Here is a 19,353-nt window from a genome sequence, read left to right as displayed (position 1 = left end):
GGAGGAAGTTCAGGGAACGGCTGGCAAGAGGCCGGGAGGGGAGGAGGGCCGACGGCGAGAGCCGCAGGAGAAGAAGGGGTCATACAGGGGGGTCAGTTCATCGGGGTGGGCAGAGGTTGAAATTCTGGTCTAATCTTGCTATTATTTGGCTTCTTTTATCAATTTCTTGATACCAGGCCAACGGAGATATCCTCCATTACCTGAACGCTTCATATACCCGTAGAATATCCCATGTTTAATCAAATCAGATGGGTATTTATGGGATGTCTGGTGCACATGCAAAAGTAGGACACTAGGGCACGGCCATTATTAGTGTCAACACGAAAAATAACAAAAAAAAAAAACCATTCTTATGTCAAAACCCACCAAAGTGAATAACATATTTTACCCTTTTTTTATGACAATTTCTATTTTCTTTATCGTTTTTATGTCATTTGTATCATTTTGGAATCAATCCAAACACAATACATTCACTAATCGTGTCTTGTAATGTCATATTCGGGTTGAGAGGTGTGTTTTCCTGTCATGTTCAGGTTAACCCACAAGACCAATTAGTTTTGTGGACGTGTTCAGGTCGAGACATTTATGTTAGACTCATGTCTCAACATGACCTGAAATTGACATAGCACGACCCATTGCCACCGCCTATTGAGTGTAGGGTTCATCATCAACATATCCAGTGATTTTTTCAACTGGCCCAATTCTATTCTCGAAATTCTTCAAGTAAACAGAAGAAAAGTTCGACACCTAGTAGAGCCAAATTAATGCTGCTTTAAAAAATGAGGGGTTTATTTTCTTCCAAATTCTTTCCCTCGAGCTTATGAAACTCTGAGATAAATAGCTTCCCTTCACCACTAAACTAAAAATTCACATCCCCATAATCATTCCATCTTATGTATCAAGATAAGGTATCTTTGCAGGAGGAGCTTCCAACATATGGGACTGGATTGTGGCACACAGGTTAAACCTCAGTTGGCTTATTGGACCAAAATGTGTCCATTTTTTAGCAAAAAAAGAATGATGTACTGAAATATCCAAAAGAAAAATCCCTAGATAAAAACCAACAGAGAGATCTGTGCATTTTTCCAGCTCTCACTTCCACTTGGTGCAAATATGGACTCCAACTCGATGATGATAATTTAAACAGAAGACAAAAAGAGCAATCCAAAGCAAGAGACATGAAAGAATGAGTAAAAAAGGAAAACATGAAATAGGAAATGATGGTACCAACTAGATACTAACCTGCACAGGTGTAAATGCCAAACTAGAAGTCAACCCTGAAGTGGCACCACTGCTGCCGTATTGCTTTTCTTTGAACCTGAAAACGGTCATGCACGGGATAAGGTCATGTAGACAAGGTTGATTTTAAGAATTCAAGAGTAAATGAAAATAGGAGGTAAAAAAAGTATAGCCTAGTGTGCAATACTGACTAGTGAAGCATTATTTTACTCTCAGATAGAAAATTGATAACAGGATGGGAAGAAAGTTAAGTATAACCAGTAAAAGAAAGGAGAAGAGAGAGAAAATGAAAACAAAGACGTACTTCTTTGCAACCTTGGTAGCAAGTTTGCTCTGACCAACAGCTACACGTAACTTCCCACTTCCAGCCTGACCAAGCATACCATATCCTTCTCCCAGTCCATCACCTAAGTTAAGGAGAGAACACAGACAGTAGTGAGAAAGTGAAATCTCCAGGTGTGATGAACTACATTAAGCTAAACTAAATAAGAAGCTGCAGAACAAAAGAGATACCCTGTCAAAAATCAGTAGAATCTTTGTTACAGAACAATTGGTAAAATCATTATAAGCAAAGATTGTCACTTCATGCAGATAGATTCGTCCATTTTTAACTCGTGACTACTTTGAAGACTGAAAAGGAAGGATCATCTCATTTCTCCAAGAAAGACGACTATGAGCACATAGCAAAGTAAGAAAATTTTAGGAAGAGAAAAATACCAATGCCCTAGTGATTCTAGATTCATACCAGCTTCACAGCATCATTTGTGTGATTGATACCAGCTTAAAAATAGGCCATCAAGTCAGAAAAAAAAAAAAAAAAAAACTTGTAGAATCTACCCATGCTAATTTATATTTCCCATTACTAGCTCACTTTCTTTGGCACTTTCCCACTTTAAGCCATACGGATGTTACTGCAAGAAATTTACAAATAAATTCAACCATACAAAAAGCAAGTAGAGATCACAGTGGGGGTAGGTTCCTCAATACCTTACCCAACCCTCTTAAAATATTCCAATATCGCCCAACTTCTGTCCAAACAAAAGTACACAGGACTCTCCTAATTTTACAAGGTAATGGAAGTGGGTATCCTTGGGGTGGGGGTGTTGTAGGTTATTCAAAATTCAAATATCATACTGGACAGGTCATACTACATCCAAACCATTAGAGGATGAATGGAGCTGGTACGTGCTTTAACTGGCCCAATTGCCATCCCACAAGCCAAGCCAAGGTCCTACCAACTGGCTGTAGACAAACCCAAACCCAAACCCAAACCCCAGCCAACCAGGTAGCCTGTATCCAGATTAACTGGTTTGACATCTAAGAATTCACATACTCTGTCTTATATTCAACAAAATATTCCTACTCTAGACAAAACATTCATGTACACAATGTACCATCCTTCCTACTATAACTATCAAGGCATCAACAAGTCATAGAAAGGTTGTCTACTCGCTCCAAGGATAATGGTGGGGACTTAAACCAGTTTGTCAATGTTACGGTGAAAGCTTTACGAATCTTTGTAACAGACATCTCTCCTAGTACGGATAAGCATTTTTTTAAACCTCATGGGAAAGACAAAAAGATTTTCATAGGTTGAGATACTTGATCATGTCAAGGACAGCAAGATGACAGCAACATTGGAGGTGTTTCTATTACTGGACTGGTTTATGGTTGTTCTTTGATAAGTATCCTGCAGTTTGGGATTAGGTTGCCCTTGTCAATCCTAGCCTACATTAAGTGGTATCAGAGCATGGCAGAGAACAACCCTACTCCTGAGATGCTGACTTCCATGATGGAGATGTTGATACAACTGAATCAACTAATGGTGCGAACGGATGAAAGATTAGCTAGAATACAGGGACATCCTGGTGTCCCAGAATCATTAATAGCACCTATAATGCCTCTATGGGAAGTGAAGATACCTCTATGTAAACCAAAAGAACCCAAAGTCAAGGTTACAAATGAAGAGAATAATTCTTGAAACTTCAAAAAAAGAAGATCAAGAGTTGGAAGATTTCACTAAAGAGTTCTATATTGAAGAAATCAGAGTAGAGAATATTGAAGCCATGGACGATGATGTAGTGGTTGAGATCACTTCACAACAAGTCTTTGAAAATCATGATGAAGAGGAAGAACTTGTTCCTTCAATCCTTGATGAAAAGGTTACCAACATTGATGATAGACATGTGACAGTTTGGTATTGATTTAGAGATCAAGAACATAGAGTTTGTTATGCCCTCATGGTTCTTTGAAGAGAAAGTTCCACGCCTTCAAGACTACATTCCACAAGTTCTCAAGCAACCAGAATTTTGTTTGGGAATGGTCAAAGCAACTACTCACATGTTGTTTCCCCCTCATCACTGCAAAATTCGAGGATGAATTTTTTCAAGATGGGGAGAGTTGAGTTGTACATTACGCGACAGTTGAATGTGATTTGCAGTTGATTAAGATGCTTTAAGCTCAGTCTGCAGGTCCCTTGCACTGTATGTAACATTTAAGGAGAGCCAGTTTGTTATGCTCACAAGGGAATTTTTCATTTTCTTGGAGGCTTCGTTTCTGCTAATTTCTTGGCAGATGAGCTGCCCAGCCAAGCTATCTTTGTTATATGTCCTTTCCCATTGTGCAGCCCCTTCTTGAGGGTTTATGGTTCTGGCCCCTTGTTGTCTTTGTTGTTTTACCTTGTGCTTCATATCCTATTTGTACTCCAGCTATCTTCTACGCATTAAAATTTTGGTTACCATAAAAACGAAACAAAAGGACTAGCATGGAAGAAAAGGAAGAATAAGATTCTTTAAAGGAGAAACAAGCGAAGTTGTGAAGAAGGGTGGAAAATGTGGTGACACAGGCTTCCAAATGCTGGACTACAACGGAGATTTGGATTGTCTATATATTATTTCTTCCATTTAAAAAAGTATTTAGATATTGATTTTATACAGTGGAAGAAAACAATTTATCAACCAGAGGTGTTGAAAATAGGAAATCCTTGAACAAAGGAATCAAAATAATTCCAGTCTGTGCTACCAGGGTACCACACGGTGACAGGCAACAGTAAAGAATGACAGGTCATTTATACTTGGTGGAAATAACAGATGACACTGAGTTAAAGAAAGAAATATAAGGATTTCAAATGTCCTCAAATGTCCTTCAATAATATTCTGTGTTCCTTGATTATGCAAATTGCAAAATATGGCCAATGTCAATCAAAAAATATCAAATCAGGTAACAGGGAATTTTTTTTACCTAAGGTAATTATACCTTAAGTTTCTATTAAAAAGAAGTTCCTAACAAGGACTTAAGTTCCCAACAAGCAACAGAAATTTAACTTCAGTTTCAAAACAAGACATGGCCAGTAATCATTACCCAAAGAGCTTTCTTCGGGTACTCCAAATTGCATCCTATTTGCCAGCTTCCTCATATCTGTAATTGCATACCTGTAAATTGAGAAAATTAGTAACAGCGTCAGATGGTAACTGCAAAAAATTATACCATGTAGCATAGCTAAGACAATGTATGAAAAAATAGCACAACCTTTCCTTCATCTTCCGGAGCCTACGACCACCCCTCTTCTTTTTGGGATCAGAATCTGGAACAGGGAGAGGTTTTGGTTGCTTTGCAGGAGGTGGCTCTTGCCATTTCTCAATCTTCTTACGGATTTCGTCCCTTAATGTCCTTCCAGTTTTTCCAGTTGGATCACCTCGTGTTGAATCAACTCGTGATGCTAGTGTGGATTTTGCAGCCAAAAGTCGGCAGGCACGCATCCTCAAAGAAGGAGGTGTGCTTTGAAATATCTCTGTTTGCTCAAGATAGCCAACGCGAAATTGGGATGTTGCAGTTGAAAACCCTGCTAGATTCTTCCTCTTGGCACCAAGAAGCTGAACGTTACAAGCTGGCATCTTGGCTAACGCAGACAGACCACCAGCAGTCCCCATGAGTTTTGCTGCAACAGCACTCCCAACAATAGCAGAAAGATTCGGTGCAATGTATCCCATTCTACTCTCAACAAAATCAAGGACCTTTTTCTTCGCTGAATCAAGAGCAAGAGCACGATCACATGCATCAACTGTCCTTTGAAGGTTCTCCTCTGGAAGTGGCTTCCCACTCGTAGTTGATGCTGTAACAGAAACCACCATAATGATAGCTGATGGTAAAAGACCTTCAAGATCAACAAGGGTTAAATCCACTTCATTCCCAATTTTCTTTACAACTCGAGCATAGTCAATTGGGTGATGTACAAGAGATTCAAGCTCTGGAAACTTCAGGCGATATTTGTCACGAATAAAATTGTGAATAATAATGATTTCATTCTCCATGTCAACCAACAATGCATTACAGTCAACTATCAGTTGATATTCAGGATCATCTTCCAAAACTATGCCCTGGCTAGGGTTATCAGAACCTTTCTCAAGCGCATTTTCAACTTTCTGCAACAAAAACAGAATTAGCTGTTTCAGTCATGCAAGTATGCAAATTTTGGGCATAAATAAAACAATGCATGTAAAATTCCACAACGCCTGCTGAAATCCCACATAATTATTGGTTTAACATACAACTATTGCTTATAAATTACCAAAATGTAAAGCCTCGGTACACTCCCTACATTATTCTTAGGGTTTGCAAAATATGCAAACCCAGACACAGTCAAGGTGAAAAGGATGGCCTCCATAAAAATCAAAATAATTAAGAACAATAACCCCAAATAAATGAGTGGCAAACATAGCTTAAGTCAATGCAACATGTACAAAGTGGTTATGAGCCAAGAGGCATGGTCCCTAAAAATAAAAACGAAGCATAAATTTAAATTTAATCTCCAACCAAGAAAATGAAGACTATGAATTGGGCCATTGTGCTGTTGCCTTGTTGGGATCCCACATGGAGAAATGATTCAAACCACTTGACCAGTTGCCTCTCTACCTATGTGGTTGATCAGCTCAAGTTGAAGCCCAAGTCTACCTTGAAGCCATCAAAGATTAGCATTCGAAATGAAGGAGATTCGGAGACCCTCAATATACAGTGCATCAACATCTGAAGTTTGGAGGGCTACCATGCACGGTTAATTGTTACATGAGCAATTTAGACGCATGAGTTATTCTTCTTAGACTTCCTTGGAAGCATGATGCTCCCATGCCGTACGACGTATGGCAAAAGTGATTTATATATCTCTATTTGGTTGGTGTTATGAGTTGGAAGCTTGGCATATTTCAGCCATGCCCCTGCAATAGTCTGATGATGCTGAGAGCATGACATCTTTGCCTAAAAGTTTGAGGACGAACATTTTCAAGAGCGGAGAAATTGATAATGTGCAGACAGAGGAGATTTGGGATTAAAAGGCCTAAAGAAGATAAATCCCTCTCCAGAGAAGGCTTAGAATTGCTTGCTGCAGGTTTAGACCTCTTTAAGAAGGCTAGGCATGTTTTTTCACCTTTGATACGTGATATAGGTGTTGGACTTGATAATTTTTTGGGCTCTCAGTCTAATACAAGTTTAGGAGCTTTCAGTTAGATTTTCTAGTAATTTTCTTGGAGTTTTATTCGTTAGTTTCCATTTTTTTACTTAAAAAAGTTTAGGATTAGTTACTTGGACACCCGTTGTACGATGGCCAGATTGCATGACACCCCAAAAGTTTGAAAAGTTTACTTGAACACTCCTTGCATATTTAATTTCTTACAACTAGCCCCTATCCGTTAGTCAATTACCGTTTAGTGACGACGGCGTGGTTGGGGAAAATCCCAAATGCCCAAACTACCCTTGAAGGATAGTGAATAGACCACTTTACCTTTTAACTGAAAAAAAAAAAACCCAACCATCCCACAAAACCTTTCTGAATTAAAGTTAAGACTGTATGCAAGATTATCTTGAATCATTAAAGTGCACAAGTGGAATTGGAGCAAGAAATTAAAGAAGAAAAGAAACTAATCAGAATCCACTATTAATCGACATTCAAGCAAGATTTCACAAGGAATGCGAGAAAGAAATTGAAGAAGAAAAATATTTTGACATAGAAAGATGAAGATGAACAAGTACTGCAAATTAACTTCCATCACTTTCAGGAGACGGCTTTACCTCTACGTCATTAGATCTTCCAGTGCAGTTTGTACTTATATACCTTCCACAAACAAGCTCTCCTACTTCTTTTTCCGACCTTTCCATCGTGTATATATATATATATAACACTACGAGGAGAGCTTTGATCAGTGGCCCAGTTCAGACTTCACTTGTAAGAGAGAGTATTCTCCTCCATTGTCTGTCTTACTCAGCAAAAAGGCAAGAAAAGATGTTTGCGAATCTAGTAGAACAGCGTCTATCTGATACGCACGGACCACCGCTCTTATTGAGCTTACCCAATTCGATTGCTTCCAGCCACGGGACTAAAGTGCTTCCCATCTGGCCACTGCCTACGACTGTGTTGTGCAAAACTAAAGGATCTTGAGATGGAAAATGGGTGAAAGGGGAAACCTTTCACCCACTTCTTAAATCGATTTGGGTTTATTTAGGTTGAATAACTCATAAGGGTAAAATGGCCTTTTTTATTCAACCACTATCAGCAGGCTAACACCATCAGGTTTCATGGGGCTTCAAGTGAACTTTTGAAACCTTTGAGGTGTCAAGCAATCTTCCATAGTACAGGGGGTGTCCAAGTAATTAACCCAAAAGTTTATTGTTCCAATATAAACTATAGGGTCTTAATCCAACATTATAAATATGTATCAACGTTTAAAAATTATTCGACTAGCTCTAGAAGGAATTCTGGGGGGACCCTATGAAAATTTAGAAGTCCGACGCTTCGATAGAACAAAAGATTCTGAATGGAATGATTGAATATCGACTCAATAGGGAAAAGCCTTCTCCCACTCTGAGTTGTCGAAACAAGTTTCGAACTTTATGCAAGAGTGGAAGCCCCAAAAGGAGGGCTAGGAATTTTTCTGATAGGAGATCGGAGTGTTTTTCCTTGGAGATGGAAAATTTGTCCACATTGCAATTGATGAACTTAAGAATTGAATGAGAACTCTGACAAGTGTTGGAAGAAATTGTGAATGTTCTACAGTGAGGTTACACCTCAGGAATTTTGCCTGGTTTATCAAAGTTCCATTAATGTATTCTGTCGCTTTTTCATTACGCTACAAGTTTGTAGGCAATAGCCATAGTACCATTCATTTCAAAGCTAATTTCCCTCTAATCTCCACCATAATTTGTATTTGAAGCTCTAGTTTGATTTAGGAGTTCCAAGCTCTATTTGTCATTATGCTCTGATACCCCACTAGATGCGGATCCGAGGTTCCAATAACCCGTTTCAGATCGCTTGTGGAACCACCCAATTAACCAATAGCTCAATTCTAAGGTTCAATGGGAATTTCGTAATTAAAGATAAAGCTAACAAGGAGAACAAGAGCAACAGAAAATTGTGTACGAGGGATCACTAGGAATGAAAGAAACAAAAGGAAATTTACATATTACATCCACCCACTCGCGTTTCAAAAATTAAAAATCAATCCAGCACACATAAAACCGTGAGAGAGGTGTTAGTTTTGAAATGGAAAAGACTATTTCACCCTTATGATTTCTCGACCTAATGCATCCTAAATCTAAAGACCATTTTACCCTTATTACATCTTCAACCCCAAAATCCCAAATGGGTTTTAAAACCTAGCGGCTGCGCTCTTCAACTTCACCGTCTCCGTCCACATTTGAGATCAGCGGCCGGAGAGGTTACTCCTCGCAGTTCGCCATAGATGCAACCGGATGAGTAACCTCTCCAATCCAACAAATGATCCGATTTCTGCCAATGGCAAGGAATCACCTCTCTTTGTAATCAACAATGAAAACGACCTCATTTGCCGCAGAAATTAGATTCAAAAATCAAATCTTGAAACACTTAGTACCTGAAGTTATAGAATATCCAACTCTGGAAAATATAGAAAACATAATATTCTGATAACTATATAGATAAAACATCGTTTTCAGGGGTTCAAAACAAGGTCCATGAAGTTATAGTGAAGCTACGGTCTGTAGAACTGACAAATTCGTTAAACCCTACAGCTGAAGATATCATAGATAAACTATCATTTTTGACACTTCATTATGGACTTTGTGTTGATGCGTTGCATAATGATGCTTGGTGGGAAGGTGTTCTCTTTGACCATGCGGATGGCGCAACTAGGAGGCTGATCTTGTTGCCAGACTTGGATGATGAAATGCGCGTGGGTATTAGTAAATTGCGGATTACCCAAGAAGCTATTCTCTGATTCCTTGCCATTTGCAGGAATTGGATCCTTGTGGCCATGGAAGAGAGGTGATCGCTGGAGATGAAAGAGGTGAGATGGAAGATGAGGTTTTGTATTGAAAGGGTAAAAGGGTCAAAATAAATTAAGGAAGGGCACTAAGGGCATTAACCAAAATATGGCTCCACTTAACAGATCAAACCTAAAAAGCCTCTCATGGCGTTAGCTATGCTGGGTCAATTTGTAAACATGAGGGGAGTGGATGTAATTAGGTAAAACCTCAGGGGAGGTATATGTAAATTTCCCTCAAAAAAATTAAGGGATAGTGGGGAACAAAGGCAAAAGAAAAGGGCACTTTTGGGAAAGCAGGATTTAAGGGTTTCTTGACAACCGACAATGATGGTTGTCTTCAACCTTCAGTCAAGAAAACAGGGGCAGAACTCCAGTGAACCTTCAGATTGAGAGAACTCTCTCATTAGGTGTCCAATGAATCTGAAAATTCGGAATTAGATAGCTATCTTAATTTTCTACCAAACCCAACCAATAAGAACCTGATTAAACATCCAGGAAGCAAAATAATTTGATGGAAAACAGAACCGGGCAGAGGTTAGAGCTTCAGACCTGTTGCAGGTCTTGTTTCTCTCCACAGAAAGGGGCTTAGGACTAGGGTATCAAGGGCTTAAGTCGCATATGGGTAGAGAACCTTCAATCTAAATTTCAGACTCATTACGCAACTCATTAAGAAGTTCGATCAAGTTTCTTGAGGTTCAGTGGGTTTCGTTAGTAACAGGGAAGAAGGTAGAACCAGAATTTTAACAAAGAAACAGGAGAGAATCAGAAGGAAGAAGAAGATAGAGGAGGGTAAGAGAAGGGGTGAGAGATCGCATGAGGGGGGGAAAGGAGGTCACATGACCTCACTGCTACCACACCAACCTGGCACACTATAAACCAGTCAAAATTCTTATTCATCATATCTGTCCATTGATTACAAGCATGTCCCTAGTTAAAGCTTAAAAATAAGATACCTACTAAACCCTAATAATCGAAATCGATTCCAACAAGGAAAACTAAGTTGCATTAAAAAGGGAAACAACTCAATATCCTAATCAACAGTTCGACACCAACTAGTCTGATAAAAAAAATCTATAATTACAAAAAAAAAAAAAAAAAAAAAGGCAACCCAGTATACAAGGCTCCCATTAGTCAACTCAATGTCCTAAATATCCTACTGAACCCAAATTCCACTTGGACCCGGTTCAACTCCATCTAGATTTCCAAAATAGTCAATCCAATTCAGCCACGATTCTGCATCAGTGGGCTTGATTCTTATCAATCAGTCTCCTTTCGGGCAGGGATTTTGGACATAGCTGTCAAGGCGACTAGGCAACACAAGGCATTGGAGGGGTGCCTAGGCACCTTGGCAGTGCAGTATATGTAATATAGGAATGCCAAGTATAAAATTATGCTCCTATGAAAAATAAAAGCCATATAAAAGCAATGTGATAAAATTACGCTAGTAACAACCTAATATGATAAACAAAGCATATTCACCAAAAAAATTAATAGTAATAATAAAATAAATCAACGTCAACTCATGAAGTAACAAAATTTTGATATTCTATTATATTTTTATTCTAAATTTCTGGAATTCTAAGGTTATATGCTTTTTTCATTCGACTTTCTAACCTATTCTACTCCAAAGAAAATAGAATTATAAATAGATTATGATTGATCCTACAGTCCAAACACAGATCTATGTTGAATCACATAAAATAATTCTTCAAAATTCAAGGTCTTTTATTGATTAGGTCAAAAACAGCATGTGAGTCTAAGATTGTCCCATTTCTTGCATTAAACAAGGCCCAAGAAGGCACCTGGATGCCAAGGCTTCACCTAGGCTGCTGACAACTATGATTTTGAAGGCTGTTCACAGCTCCTTCGGCGACCTAAACTGTGGACTTTCACTTCAACACCAAGGTTATAGTGATATCTGGATTCTGGACTGAGTTTCAGGCCTGCAACTGTTTGTACCTCTCAGACTAGCTTCAAGGAATTTTATTTTCATACTATCTGGAGCTGCTATTTGAGGAATTGAGAGGTCCAACCTAATATTAATAAGCAGCGATTGTGAAACCAGGTGTCTGCATCACTTATTCACTTCGAAGTATACCTAGTTCTTCAATTTGAAAGGTTAGAGATAACTCTAACAACAACAAAAAACAACAAACTCAGCCTTATCCCAACTTAATGGGGTCAGCTATATGGATCCATGGAAAACAAAATAGAGAAAAAAGGGTCCAAACAATGAATCGAGGAAGGATGAGACGAAAGATGAGAGATGAGAAAGGGAAGATGAGAGTCAGAGGAAAGACACAGCCCAACAAGTCAAGAGAATACAAGCTTAAATGGGGTCTGCAACATGGATCCTAGCCCTCCAATAGGCTCTATCCAATGTCATATATACTTGGGAAAAAGCCGAGACTATGCATGTCATTCCTCACCACTTCGCCTATGGTCATTTTAGGCTTGCCCCTAACACTTTTAACTCCTTCAAACTTAATCAAAACACTCTTCCTCATTGAGGCGTCCTCAAGCCTCCTTTGAACCATAGTTGTCACGGTGTCGCCTAGGCGGCGATTTGGCATCCCAGCAGAAATCAGAGGGCATGGCAGTACACCGATTTATGTGAGCCACGATTGGCGGCCGCCAAGGTAGTGTCGCCAAGGTAGCGCCATGGACGCCATCTCATGCCTATTATACTAATCGATCGCTTTTTTTTTTAACTTGCTATTAGGTGAAACCGTGAAATACAAAAAGAGAGAAAGTCAAAAACCCTCAATTCTCAAGTCGAAAACCCTCGAAGCTGACCTGCTGCCGCCGACTGTTGACCTTCTCCTTCTCCGGCACCAGCAGTGAACCTGAACCCTCGAAGCTGACCTGCGACTGCTGACCTTCTCCTTCTCTGACACAGGTAGTGAACCTGAACCCTCGAAGCTGACCTGCAAGGCTGCGACTGCTGACCTTCTCCTTCTCTGGCGACTAACGTCCTCCTTCTACTTCTCCGGCAGCAAAACCAAGGTAAGGGGCCGCCTGCAACGTCTTTCTCCTTCTCCTTCTTCATCTTCTTCATCTTATTCTTCTCTGCTTCTCTTTCTTCTTCTTCTTCAACCCTTCTCTCCTTCTTCGTCTTCTGCTTCTTATTCTTCTTCTTCTCTGCTACTCTGCTTCTCTCTCTCTTTCTCTGTTCCTGATGAGTGACTTCCTTCTTCTCTCCTTCTCTCCTTCTCTCCTTCTCTCCTCCTCTCCTCCAACGTCTTATGATTCTTCTTCTTCCTCTCCATCTTCTTCTCTGCTTCTCTTTCTCTTTCTTCTTCTTCTTCAGTTCTTCCCCTTCTCTGTTCCTTCTTCTCTTCTTCTCTCCTTCTCATTTCTCTCCTCCTTCGTCTTCTACTGCTTCTCTTTCTCCTTCTTCTTCTTCTCTGCTTCTCTTTCTCCTTCTTCGGTTCGTCTCCTTCTCTGTTCCTCCTTCTATGATTAATGTTTCATAACAGCATAAATAGAATTATAGAAATATAGAATTAGTTCTTAATCGAAGTATTGGACTGCTTGTTTTATTAGCCTTATTTTAATCCTTTCTTGGATCACTTGTTAAGTTGCTTCTGACTACTGATTTGAATTTTTTTTGGATTTTGATGTTGTTCTAATGGTTTTTGGTTAACATATATGTTAATGTTACTATTTAACAAGTGTTTTATATGTTATAGGGTATATATTCTAGGCTTGTAACATGCTAAATAACTTTAAAAATAGGAAAAATAAAAAAGTAGCATACTAAATAATATTAGAAAATAGAAAAAATAAAAAATGACAAACGGGCGATTTGACCGCCATGGGAAAGCCAAAACGGGTGATTCATCGCCAATTCGATTAGCCACCCCTCCACCGCCTTTGATCGATTTGACCCCGTGACAACAATGCTTTGAACATGACCATACCACCTCAAACAACTTTCACACAGCTTGTCGTTGTTTGGGGCAACTCCCAAGTCAGCTTACCTTAATCTATCCTTACTAGTTTTTCCGCACATCTATCTTAACATCCTCATCTCAGCTACACATAGCTTCTCTATATCGCACTTCTTAACTAGACAACATTCCGCCTCATGTATTATAGCTAGTCGCACAACAGTCCTATAGAATTTTCCCTTAAGATTAAAAAGGATACACTGATCACATAACACTCCGGACGCACCTCTCTTCATCCATACCACTTTAATTCCCTATGAAACATCATCCTCTATGTCACCATCTTTATTTATGGTTGACCCCAGATATATAAATTAGTCACTTAGTGGAATCTCTCTCCTCAAATTTCACCATTTCATTATACATCATAGAGTAGTTAAAGTTACACATCATATACTTCTTTGATCTACTAATCTTAAAACCTCTTGTTTCCAGGGTAGATCTCCATATCTCCAAGTTAGCGTTAATCCCTACTTTAGTCTCATCCATTAGAACGATGACATCAGTGAAGAGCATACACCAAGGGACCTCGTCTAGAATGCTCTTGGTTAATTCATCCATGATAAGCAAAAATAAATGGGGGCTTAAGGCCGATCCTAGATGTAACCCATTTGTAATTGGGAATTCCTTGCCTTGACCTCCCACAAATCTCACACTAGTCATAATGCCCTCATATATGTCCTTAATTATATCCACATATATACTCGACACCTCTCTCTTTACTAGGACATGTCAGATTAAATCTCCAGGGACTCTATCATATGGTTTTTCTACATTAATCAAGACCATATGAAGATCCTTCTTGCAGGCTCTATAACTTTCCATGAGCCTCCTCCATAGAAAGATAGCCTCTATTGTCGATCTACCTGGCATAAATCCAAATTGGTTCTCCGAGATCTTAGTTTTCTTCTCAGGCAGGCTTCAACAACCTTCTCTTATAGTTTCGTAGTTTGGCAAATTAGTTTTATGCTTCTATAGTTGAAGATAACTTTGGCTTTAGAATTTTATTTACAGAAAACACTTTCTTTGGAAAGTTCTATTTCAACTTAATATATCTAAACTTTCCTTCAATTCCATCCTCAAAGCCGAGTTTCTTCACTGTTTAGTGCCTGGTGATATAATAATTCCAGAAAGTACTAAGACCTGAAACTTATTTACTAGAAGTAACTAAACCCTAAAATTAGGATTAGGGTTTCAGATCTCCACCTGTCTGAATTGAGGACATTGAGGTCAATAGACAGAGAAGGAGCTGCGGCTTGTCTGGCGGTGGTAGGTGGTGGTCAATGGTGTATTTATGAAATAAGAATCTGGGTCTATTTGCTTTTGGCCTGAAATTCAACCTTCCACAAAGGCTTATGTGGTTTGGCAGTCGTACCTGTTTGATGTTGGGTCCATTTAAATGAAAGTAACAGAAGAGTACTTGAAATAAAAATAAAAGTTCTCAAGGCTATGTTTAGATGTTGAGCCTTTTCTTGGCAAAGCTGGTGCACTAAACAAAAGAATTTGAATATTTCACATCAAATGTTTTGGTTGTGATTAGGGAACCAGGATATTTGACAAGGAGAGATATGTATGTATATTAGCATTCTTTGTAAATCGAAAAAAACCACATTATTGAATTTATGCTGACAAGCTATCAGAATTTAATGCATGGTGCCAAGATTTGAAGATAAAATAACACGGTAATCGAGAATTAACCTGCATGATATCAATGTAACGCTGTGTCTTTTGTAATTTTGAAACACTATCTAGATCATCATAATTAAGAGATTCAATGTCAGGCATGTCACCATCAACATCTTCTTCCATGCCTTCCTCATCACCGACATCCTCATCCTGACAGAAATAATTTATTATGGAGAATCAGCCAAACAGAATCCGAGTAAGACATTTCTACATTAATGTCAAGCAAATGCTCAAATGAATTTCATTGATGGAAAACATGTTAAATTTGCACACTGGTTTCTACATTAATGTCAAGCAAATGCTCACACTACGTACAATAATATCAGCTTCATTGTCAGATAACTCGTCAAGGTCTGCCAGGAATGAATCAGCAAGAGTTGCCTGAACGAACCAGAAAAGGAGAATGGTTAATTTTTAAGATTTATACAGTATCCCCATATGAAGAAACAAGCCATTACGAAACATAACAAGCAGCCCATGTGCATGAAATAACCAGAAAATTCCAATTCCATACAATGAATTTTGGAAAATCTTTCGAAACAATTTATTTTCATACTGTTTCCAAAGAAACAGAAACTATAGTCACCTACTGTTTCCAAAGAAACAGAAACTATAGTCACCTAATAACCAAATATATCAATCCCTCACCGAGATTATGTCAGTTAACTATTTGTAGATGCCACTAATACAAACATGATCGAATATTCAACAGTAACTAAGAGAAACTAACCAGAAGTTTTAATGCAGTTCGAGGTATTAGGAAGAATCTAGAAGCAAGAACTACAACCATGATCACTATAGAAGTCGATAGAATCATGTTATGGACAAATTTAACTGAAAGTGAAAAATTCAATATCTGAATATCCACTGACCGGATCTGGTTTGAAATTCTGGTCGAGTGTACCATACCTATTATCTATGTAGAATTATTGAAAATAAGATCAGATCTATAAGATGAAATCCATGCTCCTTAGTTTTCAAGCTAAAGAAACTGAGAAAATATGCCAGGGATCAATGATCAGATAATAAAAATTCATAAGTCACTACTCATTCAATTATGAACTATGTAATCGATTGGGACAGGTTGGGACAACATATTATAAGCTTTAAAAATTCCTATTTCAACTTACAAAAAGATTCTTATTCAAACTCTCACACCGACTTGACTTTTAAAAAAAAACTCTAGACTTGCTAATATGTATCCCATTCCAACTTGAACTCTTCTAACTACTGATCTCATGTACTAATTTGTCCCTCATTTATGGCACATAATAAAGGCCCAATACAACACATAACCAAAAATTACCCACCCCAAAGCCCACAATAACCCATTGGGTTGCCCAAAATAAGGTCTCCCTAGGCCCAATTGTGCAGTTTGACAGCATCCCACTTTCCAAGGGATATATAATATCCCTAGATATCACGAGTAATATTAATCGATTAATTCTAAATGGGTACATTTTCCAGTTTATTCATCCAGCAAAGAATAAGGGCAACAAGGATATCTTATATGCAGCATACATAGGGGGGCAACTCGAAAGGTACCATACTATCGTTTGCTTATTTGATCACACTTTTCAAATGCCAAACATTAATCCAAGTATAGTTACTTCATTCATGCAGGGAAAAGTACGGAACGGGATGGGTATGGTATATTTAATTCGCATATTGAAAAAGATGGTAGAAAATTCAGTCAAACAATTGAAGATAGCAAAAATTCAAAATAGATTTACCTTGTAAAACTCAGGAATAAAAAGACAAATGAAATATCAAAGAATGCACTGTACAAGCCCTTTCCAGTCACTAATGTTATTTCTAAATTTTAAATTGCCACTTACATTTTAAAGATTTCAGAATCTATGTATTTTTTGTAAATAAACTAGAGAGAGATGGCACAATGAAAATTAAAGGGTAAGGGCCTTAGGGGTGGGGAAGCTTGTTCAACTGTGAAACACAACTGAAAACTTCATCTGATAGCACTTTTACGTGACAGTAAGAAAACAAAAAGGTAATAATCTGGTAATGCCAATATCACAAAAAATTATATAGGAGAAACATAGAAGTTCTGAACTAGACAAAAGCCATCAACCCAAGATAGGAAGAATTTTCTCTTTACTTGTTTCTTACCCTTTCTGAAGACAATACTGGAAAAAGAAAAGGGGATACTCTGTTTTTTGTGAACGTGGGAGAGATAGAGATAGAGACAAATAAACACAAAGAAAGAGAGGGTTACAAGGGGAGAACGGTGTCCAAATATCTGAGAGAGAGAGAGGGGAAGAATGTTAGGGATATGCCCACACTCCTATAGTTGGTTTTGCTGATAACAAACATATGAAGGTACTTCACAATTTGCCTTCAAGTATTTTTTTTGTAGAGGCTTCATATCAAAGACCAAATTTGATGAATGAAAGGAAGAAATGAAGAATGAAGTCACCAAATGAAGACAATCAACAAGTTGGTATAAATACTCGAAGAAGGTATCAGACGGTATCAGACATTATAGGATCAAGACCTCAAAGTATCAAAGCTTGAAGTGAATTGAAGTACATTGAAGACATCAAGTATGCAATGTCAACATGAAGACTCTTGAGGACCAACTGCGGGAATTATAGAAGAGCTTAACGCTCAATGTAATAGTGCACACACCATACACAAGCACTACACTGCATCTCATAAGCATGCATTACATATTGCATCTATTACTTCATATAAACTTATAAAGACTTTAGAAAGTACCTATAACCAAGTATCAAGACCTAAAAAAGGTTAGGAACATGTTCGGCATAACATGGCTTAGGAAATTGCTGAGAAAACATCAACGACCCTATTCAAGGGCATTTCGGTCAACCTTAAAATAGATATCAGGAGATGGTCCCCTCATGAAAGTTGTAGAGATTCAAGTTACAAATCCAACGCACTTGAAATCAGGTCAATCTGATGTCGGACCAAAAAGTTACGGTCAAAATACTAACAAATAGTCAGATTTCCAAAACCCTGTCAAAATGGGTATGGCCGAGCTTACGGGCGGTTGACCGGCTGAAAGCCCCCAGTCGACTAAATGATGTGTCCGGTCGACCAGTGCCAGACCGGCTGGCTGACAACTGGCTTTAATGTCTAGTTTTCTCCCAATGGCTTTGGCAATTGATTGGCTACCGATGGCGGTTGACTGGCAGACAAAAAAAGTGACCGTTTGCATGAGATTTCTTGCCTATATTTCATCCCTAATGTCACCTACAAATACCTTTAATGCTACTCATTAATTAACAATTAATCCTAACTATGAAGGAGCATTATTTGAGCATTAGAAGTGAGATTGGTCTATACCATCTCTTGAGTTCAAGTTCTTCATTTTCCATTCAAACGGAACTCAATGTTATCTACAAGTCTTCATCTACATCTTGGCATTTGCATTGCAAGCCTTAAGAAGACTTCAAAGGTGCATTGTTTTATAATATTGCATTTCATTCACACACCACACAAGAGGTAACTCTAAACCTTTCTATTCCACTTTGAATTTGTTTTTGTCCAAGAGTTGGGTTAACTCTAGAACTGAACACCTTGTTTATACATTAATCTAGACCATACTTAGACAAATGTGTAGAACCCTCTCATCCTTAAGAGATTGTAAAGACTCTCTCATCCTTCAGAGATTGTAAAGACTCTCATCCTTGAAAGAAATTGGACAGATCCTTTTACCCTTAAAAGAGTTTGTAAAGGTTTTCCTCCCTACCTATTATACTGAAAGGGAAAAGCTAGTGAAATACCTTACAAGTGAAACTTGAAGGAAGTGGATTAAACTCAAATTGAGTCAAACCACTATAAACTGATGCAGATTAATTACCAAAATAGGCTTGTTTTATTAGGAATAAGCTTAGGGTTGGGTTCCATACATATTGGGCCTTTGATCCTATGTGTTTTGAGGGTAATAGACCACTTTTATGGGTCTAAAAGGGAGGGTCTAAGATTGAATACGGGATTCAGTGATTTGTTTCCTTTTTCTTTAGTTTCCTTTTTAGATGGGGTTATTTAGTTTCTAATTTTCAGTCATAAATTAGTTTCTATTTCCAGTTTAGCAACTAAAGGACTTTCTATTTTGTAAGTTTCTATTTTCAGATTTAGTAACTAGTTGAGTTTCTAATTCATAGTTTCCTATTTCAGTTTTTGGAAACTAAAGTTAGTTTCTATAT

At 38.2% G+C, this 19,353-nt stretch overlaps 1 protein-coding gene across 4 annotated transcripts in view; it reads right to left on the bottom strand.

Moving 5' to 3' along the window:
* The window catches only part of LOC122086497 (U4/U6 small nuclear ribonucleoprotein Prp31 homolog), a 38,019-nt gene that overhangs the window by 5,818 nt on the left and 12,848 nt on the right, over positions 1-19,353 (bottom strand). For 3 of the 4 annotated variants that reach the window (XR_006142451.1, XR_006142452.1, XM_042655340.1), the window contains 6 exons: positions 15,482-15,547; positions 15,179-15,316; positions 4,768-5,660; positions 4,600-4,670; positions 1,544-1,646; positions 1,243-1,318 (listed from right to left, as the gene is read on the bottom strand). Coding sequence is in view for 2 of the 4 variants with exons in the window: in XM_042655340.1 (XP_042511274.1) it covers positions 1,243-1,318; positions 1,544-1,646; positions 4,600-4,670; positions 4,768-5,660; positions 15,179-15,316; positions 15,482-15,547 (1,347 nt within the window). In the remaining 2 variants the exon portion in view is untranslated. Of the gene's footprint in view, positions 1-1,230; positions 1,319-1,543; positions 1,647-4,599; positions 4,671-4,767; positions 5,661-15,178; positions 15,317-15,481; positions 15,548-19,353 lie in introns of those variants that run through there. The other variant, XM_042655341.1, reaches the window with a different exon arrangement.

Source organism: Macadamia integrifolia, chromosome 8, assembly GCF_013358625.1.
Source record: "Macadamia integrifolia cultivar HAES 741 chromosome 8, SCU_Mint_v3, whole genome shotgun sequence".
Taxonomy (NCBI): Eukaryota; Viridiplantae; Streptophyta; class Magnoliopsida; order Proteales; family Proteaceae; genus Macadamia; species Macadamia integrifolia.
Note: the sequence above shows the minus strand (reverse complement) of the source record. Positions and strands in the feature narration are given on the sequence as shown.